The sequence below is a fragment of the Trichosporon asahii genome, assembly GCF_000293215.1.
Source record: "Trichosporon asahii var. asahii CBS 2479 unplaced genomic scaffold scaffold00050, whole genome shotgun sequence".
In the NCBI taxonomy this organism is placed as follows: Eukaryota; Fungi; Basidiomycota; class Tremellomycetes; order Trichosporonales; family Trichosporonaceae; genus Trichosporon; species Trichosporon asahii.
This window is the reverse complement of record NW_014040874.1, coordinates 444,184-471,185: the sequence shown is the minus strand read 5'-3', so window position 1 is coordinate 471,185 and position 27,002 is coordinate 444,184. Positions and strand designations below refer to the sequence as shown.

At 59.4% G+C, this 27,002-nt stretch overlaps 13 protein-coding genes across 13 annotated transcripts; 5 read left to right on the top strand and 8 right to left on the bottom strand.

The window, feature by feature from the left end:
* Positions 1-326: 326 nt before the first annotated feature.
* Positions 327-860, top strand: A1Q1_01422 (extracellular serine-rich protein, putative; the record flags this gene model as incomplete). Its single annotated transcript, XM_014324461.1, has 1 exon — positions 327-860. One exon carries the CDS (start codon positions 327-329, stop codon positions 858-860), a length of 534 nt encoding a protein of 177 aa, XP_014179936.1.
* A 1,457-nt stretch (positions 861-2,317) lies between these two features.
* Positions 2,318-3,728, bottom strand: A1Q1_01421 (uncharacterized protein; the record flags this gene model as incomplete). The annotated part of the gene is made up of 2 exons (XM_014324460.1): positions 2,318-3,612; positions 3,650-3,728. The coding sequence occupies 2 exons, from the start codon at positions 3,726-3,728 to the stop codon at positions 2,318-2,320; spliced, it is 1,374 nt and encodes a 457-aa protein (XP_014179935.1).
* Positions 3,729-4,613: 885 nt separating this feature from the next.
* On the top strand, positions 4,614-4,997 carry A1Q1_01420 (uncharacterized protein; the record flags this gene model as incomplete). Its single annotated transcript, XM_014324459.1, has 1 exon — positions 4,614-4,997. The coding sequence occupies one exon, from the start codon at positions 4,614-4,616 to the stop codon at positions 4,995-4,997; it is 384 nt and encodes a 127-aa protein (XP_014179934.1).
* A 212-nt stretch (positions 4,998-5,209) lies between these two features.
* On the bottom strand, positions 5,210-5,653 carry A1Q1_01419 (endoribonuclease L-PSP; the record flags this gene model as incomplete). Its single annotated transcript, XM_014324458.1, has 2 exons — positions 5,210-5,353; positions 5,486-5,653. 2 exons carry the CDS (start codon positions 5,651-5,653, stop codon positions 5,210-5,212), a joined length of 312 nt encoding a protein of 103 aa, XP_014179933.1.
* Positions 5,654-6,141: 488 nt separating this feature from the next.
* On the top strand, positions 6,142-7,363 carry A1Q1_01418 (uncharacterized protein; the record flags this gene model as incomplete). The annotated part of the gene is made up of 3 exons (XM_014324457.1): positions 6,142-6,242; positions 6,300-6,510; positions 6,551-7,363. 3 exons carry the CDS (start codon positions 6,142-6,144, stop codon positions 7,361-7,363), a joined length of 1,125 nt encoding a protein of 374 aa, XP_014179932.1.
* A 128-nt stretch (positions 7,364-7,491) lies between these two features.
* A1Q1_01417 (uncharacterized protein) lies at positions 7,492-7,914 on the bottom strand (the record flags this gene model as incomplete). The annotated part of the gene is made up of 1 exon (XM_014324456.1): positions 7,492-7,914. One exon carries the CDS (start codon positions 7,912-7,914, stop codon positions 7,492-7,494), a length of 423 nt encoding a protein of 140 aa, XP_014179931.1.
* Positions 7,915-10,092: 2,178 nt separating this feature from the next.
* On the bottom strand, positions 10,093-14,675 carry A1Q1_01416 (ABC transporter; the record flags this gene model as incomplete). The annotated part of the gene is made up of 6 exons (XM_014324455.1): positions 10,093-10,174; positions 10,224-10,512; positions 10,560-10,711; positions 10,749-12,662; positions 12,716-14,460; positions 14,508-14,675. The coding sequence occupies 6 exons, from the start codon at positions 14,673-14,675 to the stop codon at positions 10,093-10,095; spliced, it is 4,350 nt and encodes a 1,449-aa protein (XP_014179930.1).
* A 1,432-nt stretch (positions 14,676-16,107) lies between these two features.
* Positions 16,108-17,841, top strand: A1Q1_01415 (hydrolase; the record flags this gene model as incomplete). Its single annotated transcript, XM_014324454.1, has 3 exons — positions 16,108-16,242; positions 16,352-17,581; positions 17,632-17,841. The coding sequence occupies 3 exons, from the start codon at positions 16,108-16,110 to the stop codon at positions 17,839-17,841; spliced, it is 1,575 nt and encodes a 524-aa protein (XP_014179929.1).
* Positions 17,842-19,124: 1,283 nt separating this feature from the next.
* Positions 19,125-20,115, bottom strand: A1Q1_01414 (uncharacterized protein; the record flags this gene model as incomplete). Its single annotated transcript, XM_014324453.1, has 2 exons — positions 19,125-19,743; positions 19,838-20,115. The coding sequence occupies 2 exons, from the start codon at positions 20,113-20,115 to the stop codon at positions 19,125-19,127; spliced, it is 897 nt and encodes a 298-aa protein (XP_014179928.1).
* A 198-nt stretch (positions 20,116-20,313) lies between these two features.
* On the bottom strand, positions 20,314-21,191 carry A1Q1_01413 (uncharacterized protein; the record flags this gene model as incomplete). Its single annotated transcript, XM_014324452.1, has 2 exons — positions 20,314-20,424; positions 20,478-21,191. The coding sequence occupies 2 exons, from the start codon at positions 21,189-21,191 to the stop codon at positions 20,314-20,316; spliced, it is 825 nt and encodes a 274-aa protein (XP_014179927.1).
* Positions 21,192-22,046: 855 nt separating this feature from the next.
* Positions 22,047-22,622, bottom strand: A1Q1_01412 (protein of unknown function UPF0157; the record flags this gene model as incomplete). Its single annotated transcript, XM_014324451.1, has 1 exon — positions 22,047-22,622. One exon carries the CDS (start codon positions 22,620-22,622, stop codon positions 22,047-22,049), a length of 576 nt encoding a protein of 191 aa, XP_014179926.1.
* A 587-nt stretch (positions 22,623-23,209) lies between these two features.
* Positions 23,210-24,197, top strand: A1Q1_01411 (uncharacterized protein; the record flags this gene model as incomplete). The annotated part of the gene is made up of 3 exons (XM_014324450.1): positions 23,210-23,330; positions 23,522-23,685; positions 23,748-24,197. The coding sequence occupies 3 exons, from the start codon at positions 23,210-23,212 to the stop codon at positions 24,195-24,197; spliced, it is 735 nt and encodes a 244-aa protein (XP_014179925.1).
* A 401-nt stretch (positions 24,198-24,598) lies between these two features.
* Positions 24,599-26,099, bottom strand: A1Q1_01410 (uncharacterized protein; the record flags this gene model as incomplete). The annotated part of the gene is made up of 4 exons (XM_014324449.1): positions 24,599-24,958; positions 25,154-25,523; positions 25,565-26,028; positions 26,091-26,099. 4 exons carry the CDS (start codon positions 26,097-26,099, stop codon positions 24,599-24,601), a joined length of 1,203 nt encoding a protein of 400 aa, XP_014179924.1.
* Positions 26,100-27,002: the final 903 nt, after the last annotated feature.

Here is a 27,002-nt window from a genome sequence, read left to right as displayed (position 1 = left end):
GACTCAGTCACCCAACATGGTTCTGGGCACTGAACCCGAACAACGAGGTATCAGATAATAGACAAGCGCAGCACTGACGCCGCGTGCCTGGTGTGCCAAGACGCCGACCCGCAGGCTGGTTGGCTGCGAATAGAATCGTTCCAGGCATCCAACAGACCGCGCTGCGCAGCCTATCGCACGACATCTCACCTGTGTTGCTGTTTGTCACCTCGTCAGCCTCGTACGGGGTCCCGATATCCTGCGCAGTCACCTGCTCACCTCTTCACGGACGCTGGTTGGCCAACTGGAGCCCGAGATCCATGCACACCTACCAGTAAAAGACTAGAATGGGCACTTCTCCATCGGAACGACTACAATGGGCAGTAACGCTGCTCGTCAGGGTATTTCAGGGTGGTGCAGGACCGCAGCCGGTTAAGTCACGTGCAATAGGGTCAATGATGTCATATGAGCGCTGCTCGCCATCACAACGGCCTCACTCACCGTCGCTTGTCTGCAAGACGGGCCAGATGTCCAGGGTGATGGGCTGGGTCGAGGCGGCGCAGGAGGTCGCGCGCGTGACCAACTGGCCGATCGTGTCGCTCAAGCACGACGACTTCACGCAGTACTTCCTCGACCGCCAGGCGCTGGACGGCTGCAAGCCGTCCGCCGTGTTCAAGACGAACGCGGACGGATCCCAGATCACCCACGTCGAGGTCCACGCCGACAACATGAACTGCCCTGCCGAGGTGCCCATCACGATTCCCGGCGGCGGAGCCAGCGGCGGCCGCACCGACCAGGTCGGCTCCGAGCCCCCCATCATCTGGGTCAAGCTCAATGGTGGCCAGGCCACCGTCCAGCTCAACAACCCCGTCAAGCTGTAAACATCATATACGGACATTTCATAGACACGCGAACAGCATCGGGAATGCATGATAGTTACGACCACTCTGGCACACCTAACAAGTTGACAGGACTGACTGAACCTTTCGTTAGGCATTGTCGCAGCCGGTCACGGCCTCGGTCAAGGAATTGCATGCATGATCGACACCTCCGTCGGCACTACAAGTTGCGCCGCACCGAGCATGTAACACCAGTGTCGCAAGCTTCACCGGACTCAGCCTGCTTCCGACTCCCGCAAACGTGCGCGCCGGTCCGCGCGGGCGGCGCGCGGGCCATCGCTCCCGCAGACCGAGTTCCTGCACAGCGGACGGCGCCACCATTCGTCCGGTGCACAGCGTGATGCATGGCGGCGGCGCACTCCAATGTCTACTCCAATACAACGTGCAGCGTGATCCGCACCAATGACTGTCGCGATCCTGCACAATGGTACGCCGACGGCCTGAGGCCCACTCGCCCGAATTGATGCCAGTGAGCTGGACCCATAATGCAATGTTGAGCGTATCTTGCACCGAGCGTATCTTCTTCTCATAGGTCGTGATACAGACCACGACACACCTAAGCGGTTTGGAGGTCTCTTGGCGGGTCGTGGCTCGAGTTGTCCTCTGCTCGTTGCACAGCAGCTCAGCAGCGCACTGTGCGGCGTCGCGTGTGTCGAATTCAGAGCCCACTGTGAGCTTGGCTTTGAGCTGGGCCTCGATAACGGGGCCAGACATGGTGAGGTGAAGTGAGACATCGATGGTGAGCAGTCCCCTTTGGATCGCGAGCAACGTGTCTCACCCTGAATGCACGTGACTTGACCGGCCTCGGCCCTGCACCATCCTGAGGGACCCTGACGAGCAGCGTTACTGCCCATTGTATTCGTTCCGATAGAAAAGTGCCCATTCTAGTCTTTTACTGGCACACCTACAGCGACCCGTGCCTCTGCCCCCGGTCTCTAGATTGCGCAGCTGGTTGCTTCCGGTCGGAAGGCCGGCTGATTTTACGACTTCGCAAGTTCGCAACAACGACAAAACCTTGCACGGGTCATGGTTATCGGCCGCAGCTCTCGAATGCCGCAGGCACGACGCAGATCCCGCAGTCGCTTTGACCGCCTGACCCGCGTCCCTTTCCGGCAGGATCGGATCTGCTTCACCTTGCGCGCGCAGGCACATCTTTACACTGCACTCCCACCAGTCAGTCGGTCGTCGCACCGCTCTCTCGCCCGCGCAGTCGTCTCGCCTCAACCGATTGCCTCTCGTCATTTGGCATTCATGGTCTCGACCCGACTGCGCTGCAGCCAAACTGCGGCTACGTTTCCGTTGCGCTCGACGACGCGTCATGTGCGATGGGCGAGGATCTCGAACCCGCTTACAACATAGGCTTCATTCATTTAACAACTACTGATTCTATCCCCTTCTGACTTTGGCGGCGCTGTGCCCGCCGGATCACTGCGAGCGCTTTAGCTGGACTTGGCCGGCAGCGAGTGATGCCTCTTGATGTCCTGCCACATGGCCCTGTGGTAGTCCTTCTGGAGCTGGTCCCCGAGCGCCCACTTCGTGAGGTTGAGAGGAAGGTACGTCTCCATGAGGCAGATGATTCCACCGTCGCCGACCCACATGGGACCGGGCGGGATCGTGTTCGCCGCGTTCGTGACATCGCTACTCGGACCGTGGGCACTCGACACGTTGTGGAGGTTGGCTCCGTCCTTGGGCGACGGGTATCCCTTGATCGTGACCATGAACTCGGGCATGATGTTGCGGTGGAACCACTGGGGACGGAACGTGTTGCTGACGGCCTGCCAGCGGGGTCCGAAGCAGAGCAGGTCGAAAGCAGCAGTACCCGGCTGCTCGGTGGGGACGGTGAGCAAGGCGCTGATACTGGGGTCGGGGTGGTCATAGTTCAGCGCGCCCATCGTGTTGAACTTGTTCATGTCGTAGCGGTAGGGGTAGTAGTTGCCCATCCATGCCACGACGTCGTACGGGCTGTGGTCCTGCTTGTACTGCCAAAGGGAACCACCAAACTTGGCGATCGTGGTCCACTCCTCGTCCGCGTCCTCGTACGCTGCGCGTGGCGTCTCAAAGTCTTCCAGGTTCGCGAGTCCGTTGCCGCCAATCGGACCCAGCTCGGGGAGCTCAAAGTTGCCCCTGTAGTTCTCGATCACATAGCCTGTAGCTGTCTCGTTGGCCGTGTCGCCCACGCGTGAGACGGTGACCTTGAGGGAGCGCGGAATGACGGCCAGGAACCCGGGAGGCACGTGCATCTTGCCAAACTCGGTGGTGAGGAGCAGCTCTCCCTTGGTGGGAAGGAAGAGCCAGCTGCCGTCGGCATTGTAGAGGGCGCGTTTCTCCATGTCCCGCCCAAACTCGTAGAAGTGGTACGCGATCCCGTCTTTGTTCTGGCAGTCACCGCAGCCGCCGATGGTCCGCAGGCTGTCGACAAAGTCGAGTCCGCGCGCGCCCTTAACGGTGAAGGGGTCCCATCGCATCTGCTGAGGTGTTACGACGATCTCGGGATTGTGGCGCGAGAAGTCGGAGATTAGGCCCGCGTTGCCCTCATACGGCTCGTACGCCTCATGCACGACAGAGGGACGGACGCGATACAGCCAGCTACGCTTGTTCTTCGCGCGAGGAGCGGTGAAGGCGGACCCGGTGACGCCTTCAGTGTACAGACCATAGGGTGGGTCTTGGGGGTTGTGGCCTTGCTTCGGGAGCGAGTTGGGGATCGACTCGGAGCGGAAGTTGTTGCCCCAGCCGGCTGCTCATTAGCATTGCTTCGTGGTGAGCTCACTCACGGTGGTACGGCAGGTTGGCCCAGGGCTCGTTGTCTTCCGGTGCTGGGGTGGATGCGCGGGGTGTGTGGATGGGTCCCATTGTTGTTGTGCTAGGGAAGGTGGTAGCTGATAGAGTTCCCAGCTCGCCTCCGCTAACTCTATATACCATTCGTGCCAGCTCGGCTCGGAGTTAATAAAGGCACCAACGCGCCCAAGTGTGACCATGGAGGATGCCGGGCGCCTGTTCTCCGCAGTTGCTTGGTGCGGCGGTGACGCAGGCACATGATGCATACTCTCTCCGGAGTGAGTTTACCGACATTAGATCGGGCAACAATAGACGCAGAGGCGTTGCGGAAAGGGTGCGGAATTCTAGACTCTGGACGTGCGGATCACGGCTTCTGGCTGTTCGATCCTGCGTTCTCTCTGCTAAGTCCCAGTCCTAGATGTACCGCATGCCTCGGCTTCATTTCTGCCCGGAATGAAGTGAGCGTAACTACCTTCCCCCACAGGAAGGTACAGAAAGGGACATCTGGGGAACCGGGTTTCGCGGAAGTCGGAAAGTCATGTGGTCATGTGGCCCCAGCCGACGCCAAGGATGGCCCACGGGGAAGACCGACGATTCCGCACCACCTCACTCTCACAGCAACACTCGCGCGAAAGTTCTCTCTATGAACCTTAGAACTATGCGGAAGCGGCCAGCCACGGTGGAATGACGATCTCCAGAGGTACCAACGGCTGAACCGATCACACTCTCGCCATTTGTCAACAGCCGAGCCAGCCAAGAAGGTTCGCCGATCTCACGGCCCAACTCTACATATACCGTCGCCGAAGACATGCCCATGACTGACCGTTGCTGACAGCCCGACACCGACGACCGAAGCACTAGCGCCCGCCAGCTGAAGCACTAGCCTAGCCTATCTCACCGAACAACACTAGCATCCACTAGCCGTCAAGCCGCCTCCGCCGGCCTTCCCCTGCCTACGTCATGTCCGTCCCCAGCGACATCAAGGCCTTTGTGAGCGAATTCTACCGCCTCTCCGACGACCCAGACCACGACGCATACTGCTCCCTGTTCACGCCCGACGCGTCCTTCCTGGTGGGCACGGTCGGTGCTAAAGGGCGAGACGGTATCCGCTCAGTCCGCGCCAAGGGGTGGGATAACTTCGATCACCGTGTGCATAAGCATGAGCGCATTTATGTCAACGAGGACGAACCCGACGTCGCCATGCTCACGGGTACAATTGACTATGATCGTAAGGACGGCGTTTCCGCTAGAGATCTCTGCTGGGCTGGCAAGATGGTCTTCGATCGCAGTGGTGGGCTCAAAGTGAAGGATTACTATGTCTGGGTCGTGAGTCATGGCTTGTAGGAAGCTGACAGCAGTTACATCCCGCCATGGGTCAAAAGAACGAGGCCAGCAAGTGAGATGTTGGTTGGTAACGCATGTTGAACTTTGTATCCGTTGTCGTGATGTATCCGGCACTCGTGCTCTCATTCAGAGGAACAACAAGCGCTCAACACATCGACCAAGCAATATGCCAAGGTTACACAGTCGTGTTCATTCTATACAAGCTACAGAGTCTACTTCTTATCCTCCACCGCTGCGATGAAGTCAATCTCCACCAGCGAGTTCGCCGGCAACTGGGGATTGTTGAGGTTGATGCGTGCCGGCTTATGCTCTCCAAAGTATTCTCTAAGGACCTGCTCGAATGCCGCAAAGTCACGCTTGAAGTCTTGTAAATAGCAGTTCAGCTTCAAAATGGATCCAGCCGAGCTCCCACTCTCCTTCAGCACAATATCGATGTTGTGCAGCACTTGTTTCTGTCATTAGTGTGGGTGTCTGGATGAGGTGCTCACGGCCTGATCGGTGATGTTGTCTCCGACGATCTGGCGCTCCCGGTTCCACGGGATTGTGCCGCTTCCGTAGATAATACCGTTGTGGATCAGAGCCTGCGTGTATTGGTTCTTGACTTCGGGGGTCGTGTCGGGGTCGACGGAGCGGAAGGCCGGGTTGCGGGGAGGCATGGTGGTTGGCGTCAGTGTGTGAGGTTTAGCGCGGGGCGTTCGGAGGTCGGCGTAATATATATCGGTTGGAGTTCTGCAGTGAGCGTGCTGAACGGTTAATTCAACCGAGATCTCTTGTGCGCACCCCAATGTTGTCTGGCGTTGCGCGGGAAGCGCACGAAGCCGACTGTGAGTGCGGAATGGAGAGGGGGCTCGATGCGGAATAGAGGTTCGGGAAAGGCCCCATGGCGGAGTTCGGGATGGCTATCAAGACACCGATCGCGTGCCTACGTCAGCCGCAGCTGCAGCGGTGGGCGCTCCCCATGATTCCTAGACCTCTTTGTTCCTCTTCACAACGCCCACAATCGGCCTCTCGCTTGAGCACTCCCGCACGCGAATCCGCACCTTCTGCCTGCGGAAGTATCGATAAGCCCCTGCTTGGCAAAGATTCCTCCTCAATCAGACAGCGATCTGCTCGAGATTTTGACTTTATTTCATCCACATTCACCATGGCGAACACAAATACGCCCCTCAGCGCTGCAGCGCGCTTTCGCGCCATGCTGAGGGAGGACCGCACCATCGTCTCTCCTGGCGTGTACGATGGTCTCGGGTGAGCTCTGTTGCTGGCTATGCTCTCCGACCATGAAGCATTCACTGCTGACATCAGCGCCCGTGTCTGTCTCCAGAACGGCTTCGACACGCTGTACATGACGGGCGCGGGAACCGCAATCTCGACCCTAGGCATGCCCGACCTCGGCCTCGCGACCGCAGACGACATGGTGCGAAACGCGGCGATGCTAGCGAGCTTGGACCGGAATGTGCCCGTCATCGCGGACGCGGACACGGGATACGGCGGACCAGTCATGGTTGCGCGAACTGTAAGCCCTCCTCACCAGCCAGTACTGACTCCAGGTCGAGCGCTACATCCTCGCTGGAGTTGCCGGGCTGCACCTCGAAGACCAGGTCATTGCGAAGCGCTGCGGTCACCTTGGCGGAAAGGAGCTTGTGGACGAGGCGACATTCCTTGCCCGCATTCGCGCGGCCGATGCGGCGCGGAAGAAGGTCGGCGACATTGTTGTTATCGCGCGCACGGATGCGCTGCAGTCTCTCGGATTCGACGCCGCAATCGACAGATTGAAGAAGGCAGTCGTTGCTGGCGCGGACATGGCGTTCCTCGAGGGCATGACGAGTAAAGAGCAGATGGAGCGGGCAGCTAAGGAGCTGGTGAGTTCACCCGCCGAGAATGCATATGCTGAAGACCAGGCTCCCACGCCCTGTCTCCTGAACATGGTCAATGGAGGCGTGACGCCGCTCATTGATGCGAAGGAGGCCCAGCGCATGGGGTACAAGTTCGTCATCTGGCCCATCTTCGCGCTCATGAGTGCATTCAACGCCTATGATGCTGCTGCCAAGGAACTGAAGAAGACTGGGTTCCTGAAGGATCAGGGCGATGAGAGCGGGGTCAGGGGGGGCGTGCGGGAGGTGTTTGAGCTGTGCGGGATGAGCGAATGCGTCCGCTTCGACGAAGAGATGGGCGGGAAGACGTACAGCAATGGTGTCTACATGCATAAGATCTGCGCTGGGCACGTCTTGGCTATACTAACCGTCTCTCATCCCGCTGGTGAATCGCACAACAGCACGACGGCGATCCGGGACGAACCTCAAAGGTGGAGGGCAGGCGGCATTACGTGCACCTCAAGCTGTACATACGGTGTCTTGCCGATCCGATAGTGATCCTCTCTTGTTCTGATCATCCCGAGACACCCGCAAGCCGTTGACAAACGTGCACTTGCTATGACGCCATGGCGATCGACCGCAACTGTTACATACGAGGAGCTCACAACCGGACGTACAGAGGTTTAAAGCGCGGACGCAGCTTCGATAGCAGCCCTCACGCTCTTTGCCGCCCTCTCCAACTCCTCTTCCGTCAGTGGGCGATTCAACTTGGGATCCGCCAACTTGCCGATCAGGCAGTGATCGCTCCCGTCAGGACACGAGTCGAGGCATCTGTGCTCGTCAAAGTCGGCGGTGAAGTCGCTCGTGCCTACGGCTTTGCCTGCCGCTAGACACTTCTTGGCGTGGCCCTCGAGATCTGCGCCGTCTGGATCCTTGATATAGTTGGACCAGAAGTTGGTCCACGACACGCAGAGCTTGCTGGGGGCGTCGTACTCGTGACAGATCGTGAAGGGGGGGTCCACGACCTCTGTTTGCGGCCTGAACTTCAAGCCTAGAAGGATGGCAGCGTTTCCGATGAGGAAACCCAGCCAGGGTTTCCAGTCCATGCTCGAGATGGGTGGGGGCTGGGAGTGGGTGGTTGTGGTGGGAATGATGGTTGTGGTACGCTAGGAGGCGGGCGAAGAGCGCTGGGAGCTTGGAGTTAGAGCATTGGCCCAAGAGCTGGATGCTCTCTATATGGCTTCCTGGAGCCAAAACAAGCGTCCCTCACGTGCGACCCGGACCGATCTCACTACGGCCGGGCCAGGCACATCCGGTTCGGACCACAACGATAGATACCATTGATACCAGACTACCACAGACAGCCAGCCCCATAGTGGCGTGTGTCTCATGCACTTGATGCATCTCTGCAGCGGTCGAAAGCATCACGTCATAGTGCAGCACACTGCCATTCGAGACTATACATAGAAAAGCAGTTACACAGATATACTGAGACACCTGCGAGAGACTTGCTTCACAAGACTTTCGGGGTATCAGCTCTCCAGGAGAGGAAACCGTTCTTTTTCACCCGTCGTGCTCGCTCCTGTTCAGCTAACCTGCCAATATTGCAGTCTGAGCGACCATCCGGACATGCGTCGATGCACTCAAAGACTGTGAAGTCCGTCGCCAAATCGCTCATAACGGCCACCCTTCCTGTCGCGCGACACTTCTCGCCGTACCGGTAGAAGTCCGAGTATGCCCCGTTCGGTAGGTTGTACATGTAGTACTGTGACCACTTGATGCACAGGTCGCCGTTGACGCCGTCGATCCCAGACGCCCACTTATCACACTCTTGCCGCGGGATATTGTACGCTGGAAACCACAGCTGATAGACGCGGTAGGCGTTGAAGAGCGTCGTTGCGTAGGCTATCACCCAAGAGAACATGGTGGGCTAATCGAGGTCGACGAAAGGTGAGGGCGGTTGCACGTTGTTGGATATAAGTATCAGTGAGATTGCGGCGGTGGTGATCGGGCCGCACCAAGGGCAAACAACCATTCCTGCTTTATAGCGGTACCATCGATAAAACGCGCATCACGTGCAGTCTCGGGGGGCTGAACCTAAGAATAGCCGATAGCGCGATATGCAGCGGCGACGTCAGCGCCGTGAGGAGTTAAGCGTGAAGAGAGGAGAATGCGAAACGCTTCGAGTTGGAGTACAGGAACAGGAACCGCAGTCGAGCCTGCGGAACCAAACAGGAGCAGGTTTATCTTATGTCACCGTCCCACCCCCACCACCACTTGCTAATCAATCCATGGGGCACCTTACGCATAACGTAAAGCAAAGTCGCGTGTACAAACCAGTCTTAGAAACGCGCCTCTCACAGCTCAGAGGAATACTCTACAGGAGTCCTCGACTTGTTGGCGGCCCAAGCTAAAATCCCCTCGGTAGGTACCTTCGTCCACTCCCCTTCAGCCAACTTGCCGATAACACAGAGATCGCGGCCGTCGGGACACGAGTCCAAGCAGTGGTGAACGTCGGAGTCGTATGTGACCTCGGACGCTTTCCCCACGTCCTGGCATCTCTCCGTATATCCCGCGCGATTCGCGTACGCGCCGTTTGGGAGATTGCGAGTGTAATGGTTGGTCCACTTCCTGCACAGCTGCTCGTCGTCGGGTCCCACGTCCCACTCGTTGCACTCCTGGCGGAAGGGGATTATGGGCTCATAGTTGTACCACTTGACCGCGGGGCGGCAGGCGGCCACAAAAAGCGTCGCGTAGATCATGAACCAGCTCATGATGCATGCACAAGGGTGGGGCAGTCCTGGAAGTGTCGAGCCGGGGCTTGGCAAGGACCCGGTCTGGTGAGGTCGGATTACGTTGGAGCAAGGTGGGGTGTGGCTTCTTTATGGCAACGTCACAGCAACGCCAATGATGGTCTCCGTCTAGGAACGGTGCTAAGTTGATACGCATTCCGACGACATTGCGTTCCTGGGGTTTAAGGCTGATGGCAGTTCTATTCTTGTCATCGTCCGGGTGGCAAGCTGCGGGATCGGCACTTGGCTAGTGGAATCGAGGCACATGATGAGCATAGCCCCGATCGGCCGACCAACAGATACAGACCGCGGTGATCGCTGTGAGGCTTCTCTACTCCTCACATCCTTGTCTTCCAGGCTCAACCCACACCTCTTAACAGGACTTCAGCTCACACTGCATGGGCTTCATGCTTGCTCGAATCCGTGCGGGTGTCATGGAACCCACCCACCATCGAAGCACAGCTGCTTGATTCAGATTGCATTAGAGACTATTCACGACTTCGCGGTCTTGGTCTTGCGACTCCTGAGTTTCAGGAGGAGGAACACGAGCCCGTAAGACGAGAAACAGAACAACCTGTAATAATGTCAGTGACGTCTCCTTCTCGCGACGCGTCAGATCTCACAGAGTAATGAGAATACCCTTCCACCCGTCGATTTTGCGTTTGATGTTCATGTTGCCGAGATACTCGGAACCCTTAGCGTAGGCGCAGTATTCGCATGCGGCGGTCGCGTCCGGATTGTTGACATATCCCGTTGCGTACGTCAGGAAGGGCGCGAGGTACTTGCCGCACGTGAGACCGGGCGGCGGGTCGAATAGTCCGAACTCGTGCGGCTTGCACTCGACCGGTGCATTCCAGAGTGGGAACGTCAATAGGCCTTGCATCAGGTACTGGAACGGGTCGAGGTAGTACACTGTGAATGTCAGGCGGGTGCGCGAGCTACTGAGGCGAAATACTCACTCCAGTATCGCCAGAATGCCGGAAGCATCGGGTACGGCACGAGGATGCCCGTGAACGCAATGAGAATGCCGAAGAACAAAGGGAGCACTTCAGCGGCGAAGGTTGGGTTCGGTGCGTAAGCGGCGATGAACTGGCCCATCCCAGTGTAAAGGCTGAATGTCAGCTCAAGGATGATCAGTCCAAACTTACAATTCGTAGAACGTCATCTGGAGATAGACTGGGCCAGCAACGCCCGCAGACAGGTCGAGTCCAGACGGGAAGTACCAGCAAACGAAGTAGAGGAAAGCGCAGAGCAGGAGGTACGGGATCTCGGCGAAGATCTCCGCAAAGCAGAACACTTGCCAACAGTAGCTCTTAGATTTGCGTTCACGAGCTTCAAAGATGTCTCTGTTCTTGATGAACTTGGGCTGAGTTTGCACCATGACACCAGGCGCAATGAAGACGAACATGAGCAGGGAGAACATGCGATTCTGAAGGTCCGCAAGCGAGTTGCCGATCTTGAACCACGAAAAGCCCGAGATCAAGCCCGTGGCAGCGTGTAATACCATCTTGTTTCGTGTGTAGTCCGTATTCCTGTAGATCTGGATGCACGCGCGCCGTGTCACAACGCGCAGCTGCGTCCAGGTCGTCGCGGCAAACTCATACCCATCCTCCTCGTCTCCAGCGGGGCGCACTGTCGCATTGATTTCCTCAATATCGGCCAGCATCTTCTGTCGCTCCTCAGACTGGAGCCACACAGCCGCCCAGTCCCTTCCCATGCTCTCGTCGCCGGACACAATGTCGATCATCTCCTCTGCAGGGTTCTTTTCTTCCGGCCATGCGACTCCCTTCGAGCGGAAGTAGTCCGGAAGCTTAGCAACGTCGCCAAAGTATACGGTGCGTCCGCCACGGATCATGAGTAGCAGCTGGTCAAACTCGCGGAACAGCACCGCACTCGGCTGGTGGATCGTGCACAGGATCGCCTGTCCGGCGGCGGCGAGTTTCTTCAGGAATCCGACAACAACGAAGGCGCTCTGTCCGTCGAGCCCACTGGTCGGTTCGTCGAGGAAGAGGAGCGAGGGACGGCTCACGAGCTCGACGCCGATACTCAGCCGGCGGCGCTCCTCCACACCAAGGCCCTTGCCTGGCTCGCCAATGATTGCGTCGGCGATATCTCCGAGCTCGAGTAGATCCACAATGACATCGACATATGCCAACTTCTCGGCGTTCGTGAAGCGGCGCGGCTGGCGCAGAAGCGCACTGAACTCGAGCGCCTCGCGCACGGTGGCCTGAGGCAAGTGCACGTCCAGCTGCTCGCAGTAACCGGTCGTGCGCTGAAAGGAGACGGGCAGGCTCTGACCGTTCAGCTTCACTGTGCCCTCAATGACGCCATCCGATTTGCGCGCAGCGAGAACGTCCATCAACGTCGTCTTGCCGGCACCACTCGAGCCCATCAGCGCAGTGATCGTGCCCGCGCGACAGTAGCCGGACACGTGATCGAGGAGTTGCAGGTCAGAACCTGAGCGAGTCTTCACCGAGTAGCACACGTCGCTCCATGTGAATGTCGTCTGCTTGCCTTCCGCGCCGAGCTGTCCCGCTGTCGATGACACCTGGCTCGCCTTACTAGGTGCCTTCTCGACAACGCCTGCTTCCTCATCCGCAGGAGGCGTCTTCTTGCTGGCGTACGGTCCGCCAGAGCGCTTGTACAAGTTGACGTTCTGCTTAGATCCGGACGCGGGGAGGATCTCGAGGAAGAACATGCCGAGCGCAGCGATTGCAATCCAAAGCGCAATGATGATGCCAAAGTTGCGCCACACATGGTCACGGTTCATGTGCAGAGCGGTGCGGAGGTAGGCCGTACCGCTGACAGTCGTCGAACCGGGGACGTTACCAACGACGGAGCAGCCCTGCGGCATACCCGCGTAGGGTGGGCCGTACGGCGCCAGCTCTGGCGGCGCGCAAGCCAGGTCCATGTTCGTGAGCTCGTTGCTGATGACAGCCTCAAAGGTGTAGTACAGCGGGTTAATCCAGCGAATCCAGCCGAACCACGGCTTCATGCTGGGCACGTAGATGACGAAGCCGCCGTACACCACGAAGAAGATGAAGATGGTACCGGCGACCTTGCTGTCACGTCAGCTGAGAAACCCCAGGAGAATACTCACGATGAGTCGTTGAACTCGTTGAACGCATAGCCGACTGAGCGGAACAGAGTCGAGAACACCATTGTCACGAGCCAAGTGAAGAGGAAGCAGGTGAAGAAGAAGCCGGCGTTCGCACGCAGACCCGCCATCCAGTAACAGATTGCGACGTAGACGATGTTCTGGACAGCATAGATGGGGGCGTCAACAATCGCCTTGGCGAGGATTACGGTACTGGCGCGATAGAGGTTGTAGCTCTTGTGCTTTGCCAAGACACCACGGTCCTGGAAAGCGGCGTGAAGTTCCGAAAGTCCAAGAACGACGGGGTAGAAGATCGTCACGAACAGCACACCGCCGCGGAGATACAGGCCTGAGGTCGTGTCTGGGACGTTGTAATAGACGCTTCCGACGATCCACGCCTGGACGAAGGTAGTCACCATGCGCGCCCAGAACGACCATTGGTCCCCCCAGCGTTGCTGCCAGTCCTTGATGACTGTCGCTCTCGCTTGGGCGAGGTACGACCGACGCTGCGGGAGCGCCTGGAACGCGTGTCGAGCTTTCTGCGCTGCGACGGTGCGCTCAACTGCCTCCGTCTCAGTGCGCCGCGTTTCCTGATCGGCGAGCAGGGCGTCGACCTGCCCCCGCATGGCGCGGTACGTGTCGGACGCGCGGTACGCGGTGGCGAACTCAGCGGCCGTGTTGGGCACTTTACCCTCAAAGCCTGGTGCGACTTGACGTTCGTTCAGCGCCGTCACTGCAGTGAGGTAGTCGGCCGTGTTGGCACCTTCGGCGTGCACAAAGCCCATACTCTCAAAGTACGCTCGAGCCTGCGCACGAGGGCCGAAGTAGATCACCTGCCCCTCAGCAATGACGCAAACCTTGTCGAACTGCTCATAGATCCCGTTTCCAGCCTGGTACAGCGTCATGACATTGATACGGTTCGCGACGTCGCTTGCCTCGCGGCACAACTTTGTGAAGAGCACAGCAGTGTTGGCATCCAGGCCACGGGTTGGATTATCCCAGAACATCATCTGTGTCGGACCCGTCATCGCCTCGAGGAGCGTGATGCGTTTGCGCTCGCCTCCGGATACGCCTCGCACGTATTGGTTGCCGACCTTCGTGTCATGGGTTTGCTGCACGCGGAGCGCGCGAAGGAGATGCTGCTTGTTGTCCTCCTCGAAGTCGGCGGCTGGGACTGGCTCGCCCGCGGCGTCGAGCGGTCGCGCAGCCTTGGCGGGCACATTCATGCGCGCGGCGAAGTCCATTGTCTGCCCCACTAGCAGGTTTGGGTCGTGGTCCTCCTCCTCACCAACGTAGATGATCTCGGCAGCCATGCGGCGCGCCTCAGCCGATCCCGGGACGACATCGCCGTAGTGCACTGCGCCCTCAACGCCGGCGTACGCTGCTGTCTGTCCTGCGAGCGTCTTGAGGAATGCAGAGCACCCGCTCCCCGGCCGTCCGAGGACGAGCATCATCTCGCCGGGCAGGAGAGCGCCACTGAAGTCCTTCAGTAGGTACCGCTCACCTTTTCGCAGTCCCGGCTCGCCGCGCTTCGGTACTGGGTCACCCTTGTTCCAATGCATGGAGCGGTCGTGCGAGTTAGAAACTCGGTTGAGAGCCTTCGAGCGCTTGCGCGCCGACCACGCTAACCACGGCATTAGCATCGAGCCAAAGTCGGACGCGAAGCGCACGTCCTCCGCTCCGCCAACACCGCGAAGAGAGAGGTGGTCCCAGATCAGCGACAGGCCGGATCCAGCGTCGAGACCTCTCGATTCCAACGCCGCCTGGTCAGCCTAATGTATTGTTAGTGGGACCCTGGGAGGTTTCTCACCTTCAGTTGCTTCTCGTACGTCCATTCCTCGTCGTTGAATTTAGGGAGTGTAGTGGCGCTGGTCTTATTCGAATGCTCATCCTCGTTGTGTCCATCGTGCCGTGAGTTTTGACCGTCTTGGGCGGGGGCTGTGGCCGGGCCAGCTTCTGGCGGTGTCTGCTCCGACATAGTAATGAGTGTGTGAATGTGATTGTATCTGCGGAGGGAAGGCACTGTGCTGCCAGCTCTTATCATGTTTTCGAGAGCCTGTCAGTTCTTCACCTTCCCTGCTTTGCTCGGAGGCGCACGGGCAGCCAACGCGAGCTACTCGCCATCTGGCGCCGCATATGCGTACCCGGTGACAGTGTGAACAGGGATAGCACGCTGCGGCGTACCATTGAGCCATTCTTCTGGCCGCCGGCGTCAAACCTGGCTCGACAGTTGACAGGCCGGCGGCATTTCCGGCATGATTGAGCGCAATGAGCCATGACGCGGGGGCGAGCGCCCGCGAGCGACCGCAAGCTGCGCCAATGCGCTAGCTATCAGCCACGCGAGGCACGAGTACGGCTTGATTCCCGCAACGATGAGCATGGCATGGCACTGCGTATCGTTGCTCCGCCTCGACATTCCGGGTCTCCGACGACGGTGCAAGCGGTGCCTGCCGACTTCTGTTGCTGTGAGCACACAGCAAAGCGTCCACGGCTGACAGAGGCTTGATGAAACCTGGGACGTGAATTGCAGGACCTGGATCATGAATGTCGCATGGCGCGCCGCCTCGTCTTGCAGATCTTTTAGGACCGCAGCATGAGGACGTGATAGGCTGCAAGGGACCCGCCTGGGCGTCTTCGGACCAGAAATAGACGGAGGCGCGCACATGCTCACCGCAACGCGAGAGTACCCGATATTCGGTTGCTGTGGTGGTCATCGTCGTTTGTCAGCGTCAGCACAATGAGGAGAGTTGACATCAGCGGGCCGCGCAGCGCGCAGAGAGATCAGCGCGTGGCGGCCCTTCCGGCTGCAGATCATCTGACATCATCATGCAGCCTGGGTATGAGGTCAGCCAAACATATAAGGGGAAGAGAACAGAAGCCGGACTGACCGTGAGTATTTCGACGAAGTGAACATGGACAGCCAGGTGTCCTGGTTGGCACTGACCGACCGACCTCTCCTAACCTCAACTCCGCGTTGCCGTGTCGGCTGACGGTCTTGAGAAAGCCTGAATTGACCGTAGCTATTCCAAGATAGTGGGCAGTCGCTGATGCAGCTGACTCACGCATATAGCCGAGCGCTTAGTTGTGTTATCAGATCAACAAAGCATTCGCCGTTCATCATGACACGCGGGCAAAGGGGAAAGGGAGAATCGGGTGTGTCCGAGATTTGTCGGGGTCGGCGCCGCCAGCTACGCGACGTCGAAAAAAGGTTGGTGACGGAGTGGATACATCCGACGCGCCGACGCCCAAGACGCCGCGTTTGTATCACCGCTTTCACGGCCTCCACCGAAAGTGGAGGCACGAATTTCGTTGGAGTCTGTTAGCCGCCCACCAGCCCTTATCTATCGGTGACTCTTTCTCTGACATTGGCCGTTTTCCCTCCTTCATCTAGACAAAGTTAGACAGACACGATGGGCGTCAAGATTCTTAAAAACGGAAAGATCTTCACTTCGACGGACAACAAGCAGTGCGAGGCACTTGTCGTCGACGGCGAGCGTATCACCTTTGTCGGCTCGTCGGCTGATGCCGCGAAGCACGCTGGTGCCGTGAGTTGCGCGCTTGGATACTTGCTGACGAAAGGGAGCCGAGGAGATCGACCTGAACGGCCGCGTCGTGCTCCCCGGTATCATCGATGCTCACACCCACCTGATGCAGCTCGGTGGTGCTCTGACCAAGGTCGACTGCCTCGGCAAGAACATCCAGCAGGTCCAGGAGGCTATCAAGAAGCGTCGCGCGGAGCAGCCGAATGCGAAGATGGTTCTGGGATGCCAGTTCCAGTACGATGCCTTGGGCTGCATGCCGCACAAGAAGTACCTCGACGAGGTCGCGCCGGACTTCCCCGTCATCATCGACAGCAGCAGTCTGCATACCTCTTGGGTCAACTCGGCGGCGCTGAAGGCGATGGGTATCGACAACTCGACGCCGAACCCGCAGGGAGGCGAGTGGGTTCGCGACGAGAACGGAGAGCTCACGGGTTACGTCAAGGAGACGCCTGTGATGGAGACGGTGTGGCCGTACCTGGTGCGCGAGACGAGCGACGCTGAGCGCGTCACCATGCTCAAGAGCGTTTTCGACGCGTACCTCGCTACGGGTGTCACCGGCGCCGTCGACCTTGCAACTGTTCCAGAGGATCTCACCGCGCTCGAGGGTGCGGTCAGGGACTACGGGGGCCGCCTGCCCATCCGCATCGCGTGCCACTGGCTCATGCGTCCCGGAGGTACCCGCGAGCAGCGTCTGGAGCAGGTGCGCACTGCCGCCGCGCACCGCGAGCGCCTCGCCCACCTCGCCCCCTGGCTCACCATTGCCGGTATTAAGATCGTTAGTGACGGTGTCATTGACTCGTGCACTGCGTACCTTTCGGAGCCGTACCCCAACGGCGCTACCCCGGGTCCCATCTGGCCCTCGGACGAGCTCGCCGAGGTTGTCCAGCTCGCGGACGAGCTTGGCATGCAGGTCGCGTGCCACGCCATCGGTGACGCGGCGGTCGCGCAGGCGCTCGACGTCTTCGAGGCTGCGGCGGAGAAGAACGGCCCCAAGGAGCGCCGACACCGTATCGAGCACCTCGAGCTTGTCAGCGAGGACTCGATCAAGCGCCTCGCCAAGGCCGGCGTCATCGCGAGCATGCAGCCCGTCCACGCAGACCCTGTCAAGGTCGTCAACTGGTGCGACGTCCTGAACCACGACCACCGCTGCGACCGCATGTTCCCGTGGCGCGAGTTTGAGGACGAGAACGCCAACGTTGCCTTTGGCTCGGACGCCCCCACCGCTCCTTACCACCCTCTGCCGAACATGTACACGGCCACGACGCACAAGAGTGCCATCGACCCCAACCGCCCCGACCCGACGACCGAGCGCGAGAAGAACCTCGCCCGTCTCTGTGTCAGCGTGAGTGATTGAATTCAGAACAAGAGGAAAGTTTTGCTGACAAAGCCCAGCTTGAGACCTCGATCAAGTACTACACCGCTGGCGCTGCGTTCGCGATGCGCACCGACGACCAGGCGGGTACCCTCGCGCCTGGCAAGAGCGCCGACTTCTGTGTCCTCGACATCGACCCGTGGGTGCAGGGCCTCGACTCGCTCCGCAAGGCTCAGCGCGGCGTCGCTGAGACCTGGGTTGCTGGCGAGCGGGTCTGGAAGAAGGAGTAGGCAAGACGTGCTTGCTTAGGTCCGGCGAGTACCGCGCGCGCGGCGGTTGTCTGCAGTAGGCTAGATTTCTCTTTTTGGGTCTATGCATCAGTACCTTTAGCAGTTCTTGGCACTCTTCCGGCACTGACACTGATCCACAATGCACGTTGCTCCGCGACCCCGCTCCGAGCGTATACCCCGCCGACTTCCATCGACACGCAAGTGTCGCTCCGACGCAAGGGGTATGGAGTCAGTTCGGTCCGCGCCTCGGTCACGATGGTCCTCGATACGGACTTCGGCGCTCGGAGTCGGAATGGCGGAACGTGCAGATGTGCTGGAGGCGGCTTCGGCCCTGGATATCGCAAGAGCCTGTTGAGCATGAGAAACGGCGCTAGGCAGACATGTGAATCTGCTAAAAGCAAAGTGGCACCGCCTTGACAACGCTCCCTGGAATCGGCCACTCGTGCCTCCTCCGAACATTGCTAGCACATGTCGTGCGTAGCAGACCGCAGCGCCGTGCGCCGTGTGTGCCGAAACTTGCCTGCCAACAGCATTCATCGAAACTAGACTCCCACTACTTTGCGCTAACAACATTGCGGTGCTCAGCTGCTCCCGAGAACGACCACTAAGACAACGCTGGCGAAGCGTTCCAGCAACTTGGAACGGCCCTGGTCCCTATGCACGCGACAGCAGTGACTGAACGCTGATGTGTGCGTGTACTAGTGCGAGCGGAGTGTGAACCCAAACATTGTTCCGGGTCGCGTCCGTCGCGTAGAGCGCGCCTCGGATTGGGGTGTCGCGCGTACCACGGAATGGAAAGCAGGGACCAACGTGTACAGGGAGGCGGCTACAACCTCGGACCACGGAACACGGACCGCAGTGACTGTGGTTTGTGGCTGCAGAGCAGCATGCACTCAGTTCGAGCAGACCGACTAGCATGACATTCAAGGTCTGTCGGCGATACATAAGATCCAAGCTATGATGTTTTCGTAGCAGATCCCCAGCTCCGACTCCGAAGCCCAACTGCAAACCATCACGCTCTCTCCACGTTCACGCTCCTTCAACACAAGCACAAGCATTATGCGCCTCATCGTCTTTCTCTCCGTTGTTGGGATCTTCGCCTCCACCTGTCCCGCCTCGGCTACGGACTACCTGGGTCCTTCGTCGGTGCCTGTACCACAGCCGACAATCCAGGCCGAACGTCGAATGCAGCGACGCGGCGTTATCGGTGCGAACTGATTTCGAGCATATCACGGACCCGGTGCCTTTGCTTGGAGCTGGGCTCCCCTCTCGGCACCATCACATTATGGCCGCAAGCCGACAAGTGCGAGCACCTCTGGAGTCTCCATAGCCTCTTTCTTCGGCACCGTCCGCCATCCCCCCTCGCTCCCGTCCAGTCTCCTCGGCGGCTCTTCCTGCCCCCTCGCCATGAGCCCCTTGTGCGGAGCATGCGTCGACCCCTTCCTCTCCCTCCACAGCGTCAACCTGCGCTCCATGGCCTCCTCGTCCGCCACGTCCCGGGGACAGTAGCACACATACGTCGCGAGCCTCGGCTGCGTTCCGACTGGCGAACAATTCCAGTGCACCGTTCTCGAGTCCCAGAGGATCAGGTCACCAGCGTCTGCACACACCTTGACGGTCTCGCATTGGGACTGGTACCATTCGAACTCTTCTTCCGTGAAACGATGCGCGTCCGTTGCCGGCCCGTCAAAGCCGGCGGGATACTGCGAATGGAGCAAGTGCGAACCACGGAGCACGCATAACCCGCCATCCTTCTGCCCGTTCGGCGCCAGGTTGGCTATGCCCTGGTACAAACTGAACGGCGCGCGGGGGTCGGAGTCAATGTGTGGCCACGGCTTCGTTGGCTGGATGTCGCGCTGTCCCTGAGGCCCGAGCGGGAGAGAGACGTTGATCCCATCAAAGCTAGCGATCAGGTCAGAGGTATCCCACAGCTGCGCGAACACGGCCAGGATGCCGGGATGTCTGCGGTAAGCAGTGAAGGAGGAGAACAACGCACGTCCGAATCGCCCACACGAAGGACTCGTGCTGCACGCTGTGCTGGTAGTAGAGCCCGCCGAAGGCGCTGGAGGGCAGGTGGGCCGCCGTCCAGGTCGACTTGTCGTTGACGTTGAAGCCTAGCCCAAAGCCGGACAGCCACGCCCAGGCGGACTCTTCGAACGCACGACAAGCGGCCGCGTCCACAACACCGGGGACAACGCAGTACCCATCCCGCTCGAGGTCGTGCTGCCACTGCGGTTTCTTCGTCTCAATACCTGTAGTTGAGGTGATGGTCATGGTGCTAGTTGCTTTCGGCAAACCCCCACCGCGCGAAGGAATCCAGGCCATGCTTATATGTATGCATTTCTAGATGAATCGACTGAGCGTGGCTTGATGCATGAGATCTGCCGATTACAGATGACAGTGATCATGTGCTGGGAGAGTTTAACCGGAGCATTCCGCTGTTGGTGGATTTCTCGGACCGGATTCCGACAGTTACAACCGGCTCTCCTTTGGCGAACGTTCCGCCGCGTCGCCGTACACGTACGAATCGACAAAGTCGAGCAAGGGGGTAATGACCGTGTCCCATTCCGGATCTTGCGGGCCCTGCGTGTCAACAAGTACTCAGGGTGTGAATGAGGTTGGTGGAGAGGACTCACGGCGATCTTTAGGTCAAAGTTGTGCAGCTCGCCGGGCAGGTACATTGCTCTGCACGGCAGACCCTCGGCGCGCAACGCCGCCTCGAGGTTTCGCGTATGGTACGTCGGAACGGTCCAGTCCTTCTCCCCGTGCACCATGAATGCTGGCGGGAACCGCTTCCTCTCATGCACCTGCCGAACGACATCGAGCGGCTTCAAGCTCTCCATCCACTCCTCGTCGCTGTTGAACGTCTCCCTCCGTCCACCGATCACGCTCATGAGCCGCCGCTCGTATTCGTACGTCATCATGTCGATGCGCATCTGGGCCGTCTTTGGCGGTTCCCAGTCCGATGGCAGGCCCCAGTACGCCTGTAACTGCCCCAGAGTGAGGTTGGGCGGGAGCTCGTGCTTGAACACGCCGCAGAACTCGGCTTTCGCCGGGTCGCGCTCGTCGCAGAACGCCTGGATCGCCTGCAGCGAGTTGACGACCTTATTCAGCGGCGGGTCCCGGCCGGGCGGGAGGAAGTAGGGGTCACTGCAGGTCGACATGCCGTATACTGACACGAAGGCTGTGGGCATGGGTTCCAAGCGGAGCGAACCCCAGGCCGCGATTGCGGCGCCGGCACTGTCTCCGCCAGTCACCCAACAGGAGAGGTCGACCTCAGTGCCAAACTTGGAGAGTACCGAGGGGAGATTTGACTGGAGCCAGTTGAAGGCAGCTTCAGAGTCCGACATGATGTCGAAGAAGGAGACGTGAGGGAGCAGGCGGTACCCGACCGAGATGACGTGGTACCCTCGTGAACGGAAGCCGGGGAGGATCCACGGGTTCGGCGTGTAGTGCTTCCCAAAGCTACTGTCAGCACAGGATCAATCTGAAGGCGTACGTGAAACCACCGCCGTGATACCACACGAGATACGGGCGTGGTCCCTTTCCACTCGTCGCTGGCCATACTCGCAAAGGGATGTCGACGCCGTGCTCGCTTTTGTACACGTGGTCCGAGTACGGTCCCGGTACCGCATTCATGTACCACGGCCTAGCGCGCTTCTTCAGTTTCGGAGGACCCATCACTGTTTACGCAAGAGTTGGGTGGAGTTGTTGGTGGAGAGTAGAAGAGATTGTTGATTTTATCGACAATCTCCACCCCGCCGGCAGGAACAGCCGATGCAGCTCGGGTGTGCCTTTAGCCGGAGGTGTCGGGGCCGAGCGTGACCGAGTTGTCGGCGATCTCGTGCTGATAACGGAATATGGTTTCGCTGCGTTGTAGACTGCTGAAGACTGAGTGCTGCGTGCTCTCTACAGTCTAGCCACTGAGATGGGAAGCTAGACGGCTGCTAGCTCTGCCACGGAGACGATTCATGTTCAATCGACTGCTAAGATATCTTTGGCGTGCAGCCAAATACACCGCACGTCCAGTCGGATTTGACCGAGCACGGCTTCTGTCAACCGGAACTCTGGTGCCCATGCATTCGCCAAGTCAGAGGTGCACGGCGCTCAGTCTTTGCTTATGCATACTGCTTTCTCGTCATCACCGGCCGCTCGTCCATCATGTGCACGCAGACGGCTAGCCCTCCACCGCGATATGCCGACGATTAAGCGCCAGTCGGCTCCGACGCGCGATTCACGTCCTTCACACTTTCCCTCTCCGCCGCGCTGATGCCGCCAGCCTCCAGTATCCGCCCCAGCACCTCGCTCTTTCCCTCGACATACACATTGATGTCGTCCGTCTGCTCTCCCAGCCGTCTCTTCGTTGCTGCATACTCCTCGCGCACATCCTCCCTTTCCCGCAGCACGTCACGCACGGCCAGGTGATTGCGCAGCGCCAGACAGCCATCGGCGCAGACGTAGATGTTACGCTTTAGCCCGCCGTGCTTGGCTGCATGCCAGACATCCGAGGGGCTGGCAATAGCTTCGCGTCCAGGAATGCCGAGGTTGCCTCTATGCGTGTACCCTGCCGCCGCTAGGGCAGCGATGACGGCTGGAACATGAGCTGGCGCCGTTACAATATCGACGTCGAGGACTGGTTTCGCCCAGAGACCCGGAACGGAGGTCGAGCCGACGTGCTCTATGCGCACAGGAAGGCCGGCGAGGACTGTGGCGAGCTCGGCGGAGAGGGAGGCGAAGTATTCTGGCCAGGCGGGGTCATACTCGACGACTTGGATCGGCATGATGGAATGTTTGATGTTGAAGTGGAGGTTGCGAACGAGCATGGGCTCAAAGATGATGAGTGGCGGGTGACTGCGCCTGGCTGGCCATCGCTCGGGTTTTTGCCTGTCACCATGTTCTGGACAAGCATGCTTGAGCCGGCGATGGCGAGCACGGCACTACCGAAATGGGAGGCTGGACTGTGCGCTGCGCGTGATTGACGCCGTGCACGACCCAGCCACGCCTGCGGGCGCTGTCACGGGCTGTGCAGTGGCAACACACGTCGCGCACAACCCACGCCCGCCGCACGTCCCCTTCAATGTTGTTCGCATCTCACATGCCTATCCCGCCCCCCATAACCCGTTCACTTGCTTTAACACTTGGGGCAACGTTCTTGTTGCCATGGCACACATCTTCATCTCCATCACACGTCTGTTCGCTCTCAAGCTCGCAAGCTCGCACGCCCTCCAGCTCGCACCGATCACCCCGATCGCCCTAACGCCTCCTCCACAACAGCGCATCTTCGCTCCGCACAAGGATGCGCACTCACCTCCGCACTTCTTTCGTCATATCACCAGGGCTGGTCACATAAGAAGACGTTGACAACGACATGACCATCGTCGAACACGCCAACATCCAGATGACGTCTGCGCTGGCCGCGGTCACGGCGCCGGCACCGCCGACCAAGCGCAAGATGTACGCGCACCAGCTGGTCAATGAGCTGGAGGAGAGTGAGTACATTACCCCGTCTTGCACACATCTCAGGAGCCATGCTCTGCAGAGTATGCCGGCGTTTGCCACAGCTAGGCGCCGGCGGCACCCTCGCTGGCGATCAGAATCCAGCACCCGTGTGGTTGCTCATTTGGCGCTGGGGTGCGACAATGGATGGCCAGCTAGAACGTAGTGGGAAGCTAACGTCCAGTCGAGATCCAGGTCACAGTCGCGATCAAGGACCGCCCGTTGCGCGAGCTGGACGCGCTCGACGAGCTCGTCGACGTCAAGTTCCTTTCTCCCTTCCGCGCTGGCTGGTCAAGCATTAAGGCGAAGGGCGGCAAGTCGGCCATCTACCGTGCTCGCAAGATCAAGGTGGGTTCTCACATCATCTCAGCACATCAGCTGTGAGTCGTTCTCGGCCAAGCTGACGCCAGGTCGCCCAACTCGAGGCGTTGTACCGCGCCCTCTCCCTCCCGCGGCTCTCGACGCTGCACGTCGACTTCCCCGCCCACCTCGCAGCCTTCATCCTCCCCCGCCTCGAGCCGAGTACAGAGGCACTGCAGCTGTCGCCCGTGCCGCCCAACGCGACGCCGGAACTCGTCTCCTTCCTCCTCCGCTGCTATCACAAGGGCACCCGCGTGCTGCTGCTCGAGACAGAGGATCCTGTCGCATTCGACGCGGTGAAGCAGGCCTTCTCCATCATCCGCTACGAGTTTGAGGGCCGGTACACGCGCGTCGTGCTCAGCGAGATGGACCCGATGCCGTCCATGGTGTCGGAGGCTTCGGGTCCGACGCCGCTGTCCACTCCCTCGATGCTCACGCGCGGGTCTAGCGCGACGCCCTCGATCGCGCCCTCGCTCTCGCCGCCGCTGCACACCCCTTAACTCTTCTCATCCTCCAACCCACACCGGCCATGAGCCACTCATAGACTCCAGATCAGACACTCATTTGACTGCATATAATCGTCAGTACGGACACTAGGGCACCCCGGCATTGTGCATGTCTCTCTTTCCTCTTTCTCTCTCCCGTTTCCTCTCTATTATTATCTGCAATGCATCGGAATCAGCATATTTTAGGATTGGTTGTAATTGTTCTTGCTTAAAACAAAGATTTTGCTTGCCAGCATGTATGCTGGCCGGATCGCGGTGGTCGTCGCGTTCAGCTCGCGGCCGCGGTCGCCCCAGTGCTTCTTCTCCCCGAGACAACAGATATCGTTACCAGATGTTCATGTTCACTCTATGCGCAGCGACCGCTGCCTGCACTCGCTGCGCCCGTGCCTTGGCACTTAGTTGACAGAGACGAGCTTGACGTCAAACTTGAGCGTCGAGTTGGGGGGAATGCCGGGGAGACGCTGCTTGCCATAAGCGAGCTTGGCGGGGATGGTGAGGCGGCGCTCGCCACCGACGGCCATGCCGGCGAGACCCTGGTCCCAGCCGGCGATGACCTCGCCACGGCCGAGGACGAAGGAGAAGGGCTTTCCGGAGGTGTTGGCGTCGAACTGCTTGCCGTTCTCGAGCTTGCCGACGTAGCGCATGCCGAGGCGCTTGCCGGGCTTGGCGACGGGGCCGTTACCCTGCTTCACGTCCTCGATGATCAGGCCGGAGGGGAGGGTCTGTGGTGTCAGCTGGGAAACGGGTGAAGATAGCTGGAAGCGATAGCCAGTGCCTGTGGCCTAAAGCAGCCCAATGAAGAACAGCCGGAAGCATCAGTGCAGGAAGAAGCGGAGCATGGGGGTGCGTCTGCATTACTTCCTACAATTAATGTCGTCTGGGTTGCTATTCTATAAAGTTCTTAGGGCGTTGGGAGACTGGTATATCCGCTCCAGCGTTTACTTTCTCACCTTCTTCGACTCCTTCTTGGGGGCAGCCTCCTTCTCCTTCTTGACGTTGGCGGCGGCAGCCTCCTCGAGCTTGGCCTTCTTGGCGAGCTTCTTCTTCTGGCTCTTGGAGAGCTCCTGCTCCTCGGCGGCGGGGGCCTCCTCCTCGGCCTTGCGCTTCTTGTCCTGCTTGGCGGGCTTCGACTCAGGCTCGATCAGCTCGATCTTGCCCTTGGGGGCAACCTCAACCTCCTCGTCGAACTCCTCGACGTCGAACTCGTCCTCGTCGTCGAGCGAGAGGTCGTCGTAGTCGTCAGACTCGTACTCGGAGTCAGAGTCGGAGTAGTCGTCGGCGGGGAACTGGTTGACGTAGTTGCCCATGAGGTGGACGGCGCTGAACGTTAGTTATCGGAATGGAAAGAATGGGTAACTCACTTCTCGCCGGTAACCTCGAAGATGACAACCTCGCCCTCGACAAAGGTGAGGTTGAGGACAGCCTGCTCGCACTTGCCAGCGGTCAGCGAGCAGAGGACAGAGGTCTCCTCGAGGTCGTCCTCGTCGTCAGAGTCGTCCTCCATGTCCTCGTCGTCGTCCTCCTCGTCATCGTCATCGCCCTCCTGCTCCTCAGAGTCCTCGGACTCCTCGTCGTCGTCGTCGCCCTCGGGACCCTCGAACGACTCGTCGTCCTCGTCAGAGTCGAACTCGGAGTCCTCCTCGAAGGCAGACTGCGAGATGGGGTTGTGGGTGACCTTGACGACCGAGCGGCCGGTCTCGGAGAGGAGGTCCTCGGCGAGGGCGGCGTTGGTGATCTGGAAGTCGCGGTTGACGTAGAGAGGGATGGGCTCTCCGGGAATGAGAGTGAGGGACTGGGTGTTAGCTGGATGCTCTTGTGCTAGAAGCTATGCTCCGAGGTAGAGTTGGGTTGAAAATCTGCCGGCGCCGTAACCTCAGCAACATCCACCCTGGACATTGTTTTGATGTTTGCGTCGCCCCCGCCGCACGGACACCGGCGAGCTCGTCTCCGAGACGATAACAATGGCATGCAGCGACATCGATGAGCCGAGCCGCTGCTCTCTCCACAAGGCATAGCCTTTGGTCCAGATGCAAGACCGCGGATCCCTCATCGGTAGCAGCGATCGGATGACGCTACGAGTGCGGGGCCAGCGGGGGACAAACAATGAGGTTGACCGAGGAGCTCGACCCGACTCGACTCTCGAGCGCAACAAAGCAACTACTCACCCAGAGGTTCATGCGGACGGTCATTTTTGCGATGTGGTTGTAGGTGAAAGGAACAAGATAGGTGAGAGAGAGGTGAGAAGGAAGGCGGAAGGATGTTCCACGAACGTTCTACACGCCCGGCGTCATCTCGGCGCCCCCTGGACCAGCCCTCGATCAACTTTTCAGAAGCGACCGTGGGACCCTTGCACATCATTACGTAACTCCTACCCACGCGACAGCTGGAAAACAATGACGTGGCTGGGGACCTGGGGTCTGATTGCTGGGCAGTGACGCACGTCACCATGCACACGCCGGACTCAGCGCGGTGCCCGTCCAGCATCCAGCTACTGCAACGCACACACCTCGACCTCGACACCGACAGCGAGCAGCAGCGATGGTGAGCTAAGGTAACAGGTTACAGCTGACAGAAACAGTCGAACACCCTCCGCCCATACCTGAACGCGGTCCGCGCGACGCTCACGGCGGCGCTCACGCTCGAGAACTTCTCGTCCCAGGTCGTCGAGCGACACAACAAGCCCGAGGTCGAGTCGAAGTGAGTCGTCTTTCGGATGGCGCGTCATCGCCAGTTTCCTCATACTATCCCTTGGTGGGCGCTCTGGCGTGCTGTCGACGTTACCGAGCACGGGTCTCAGCC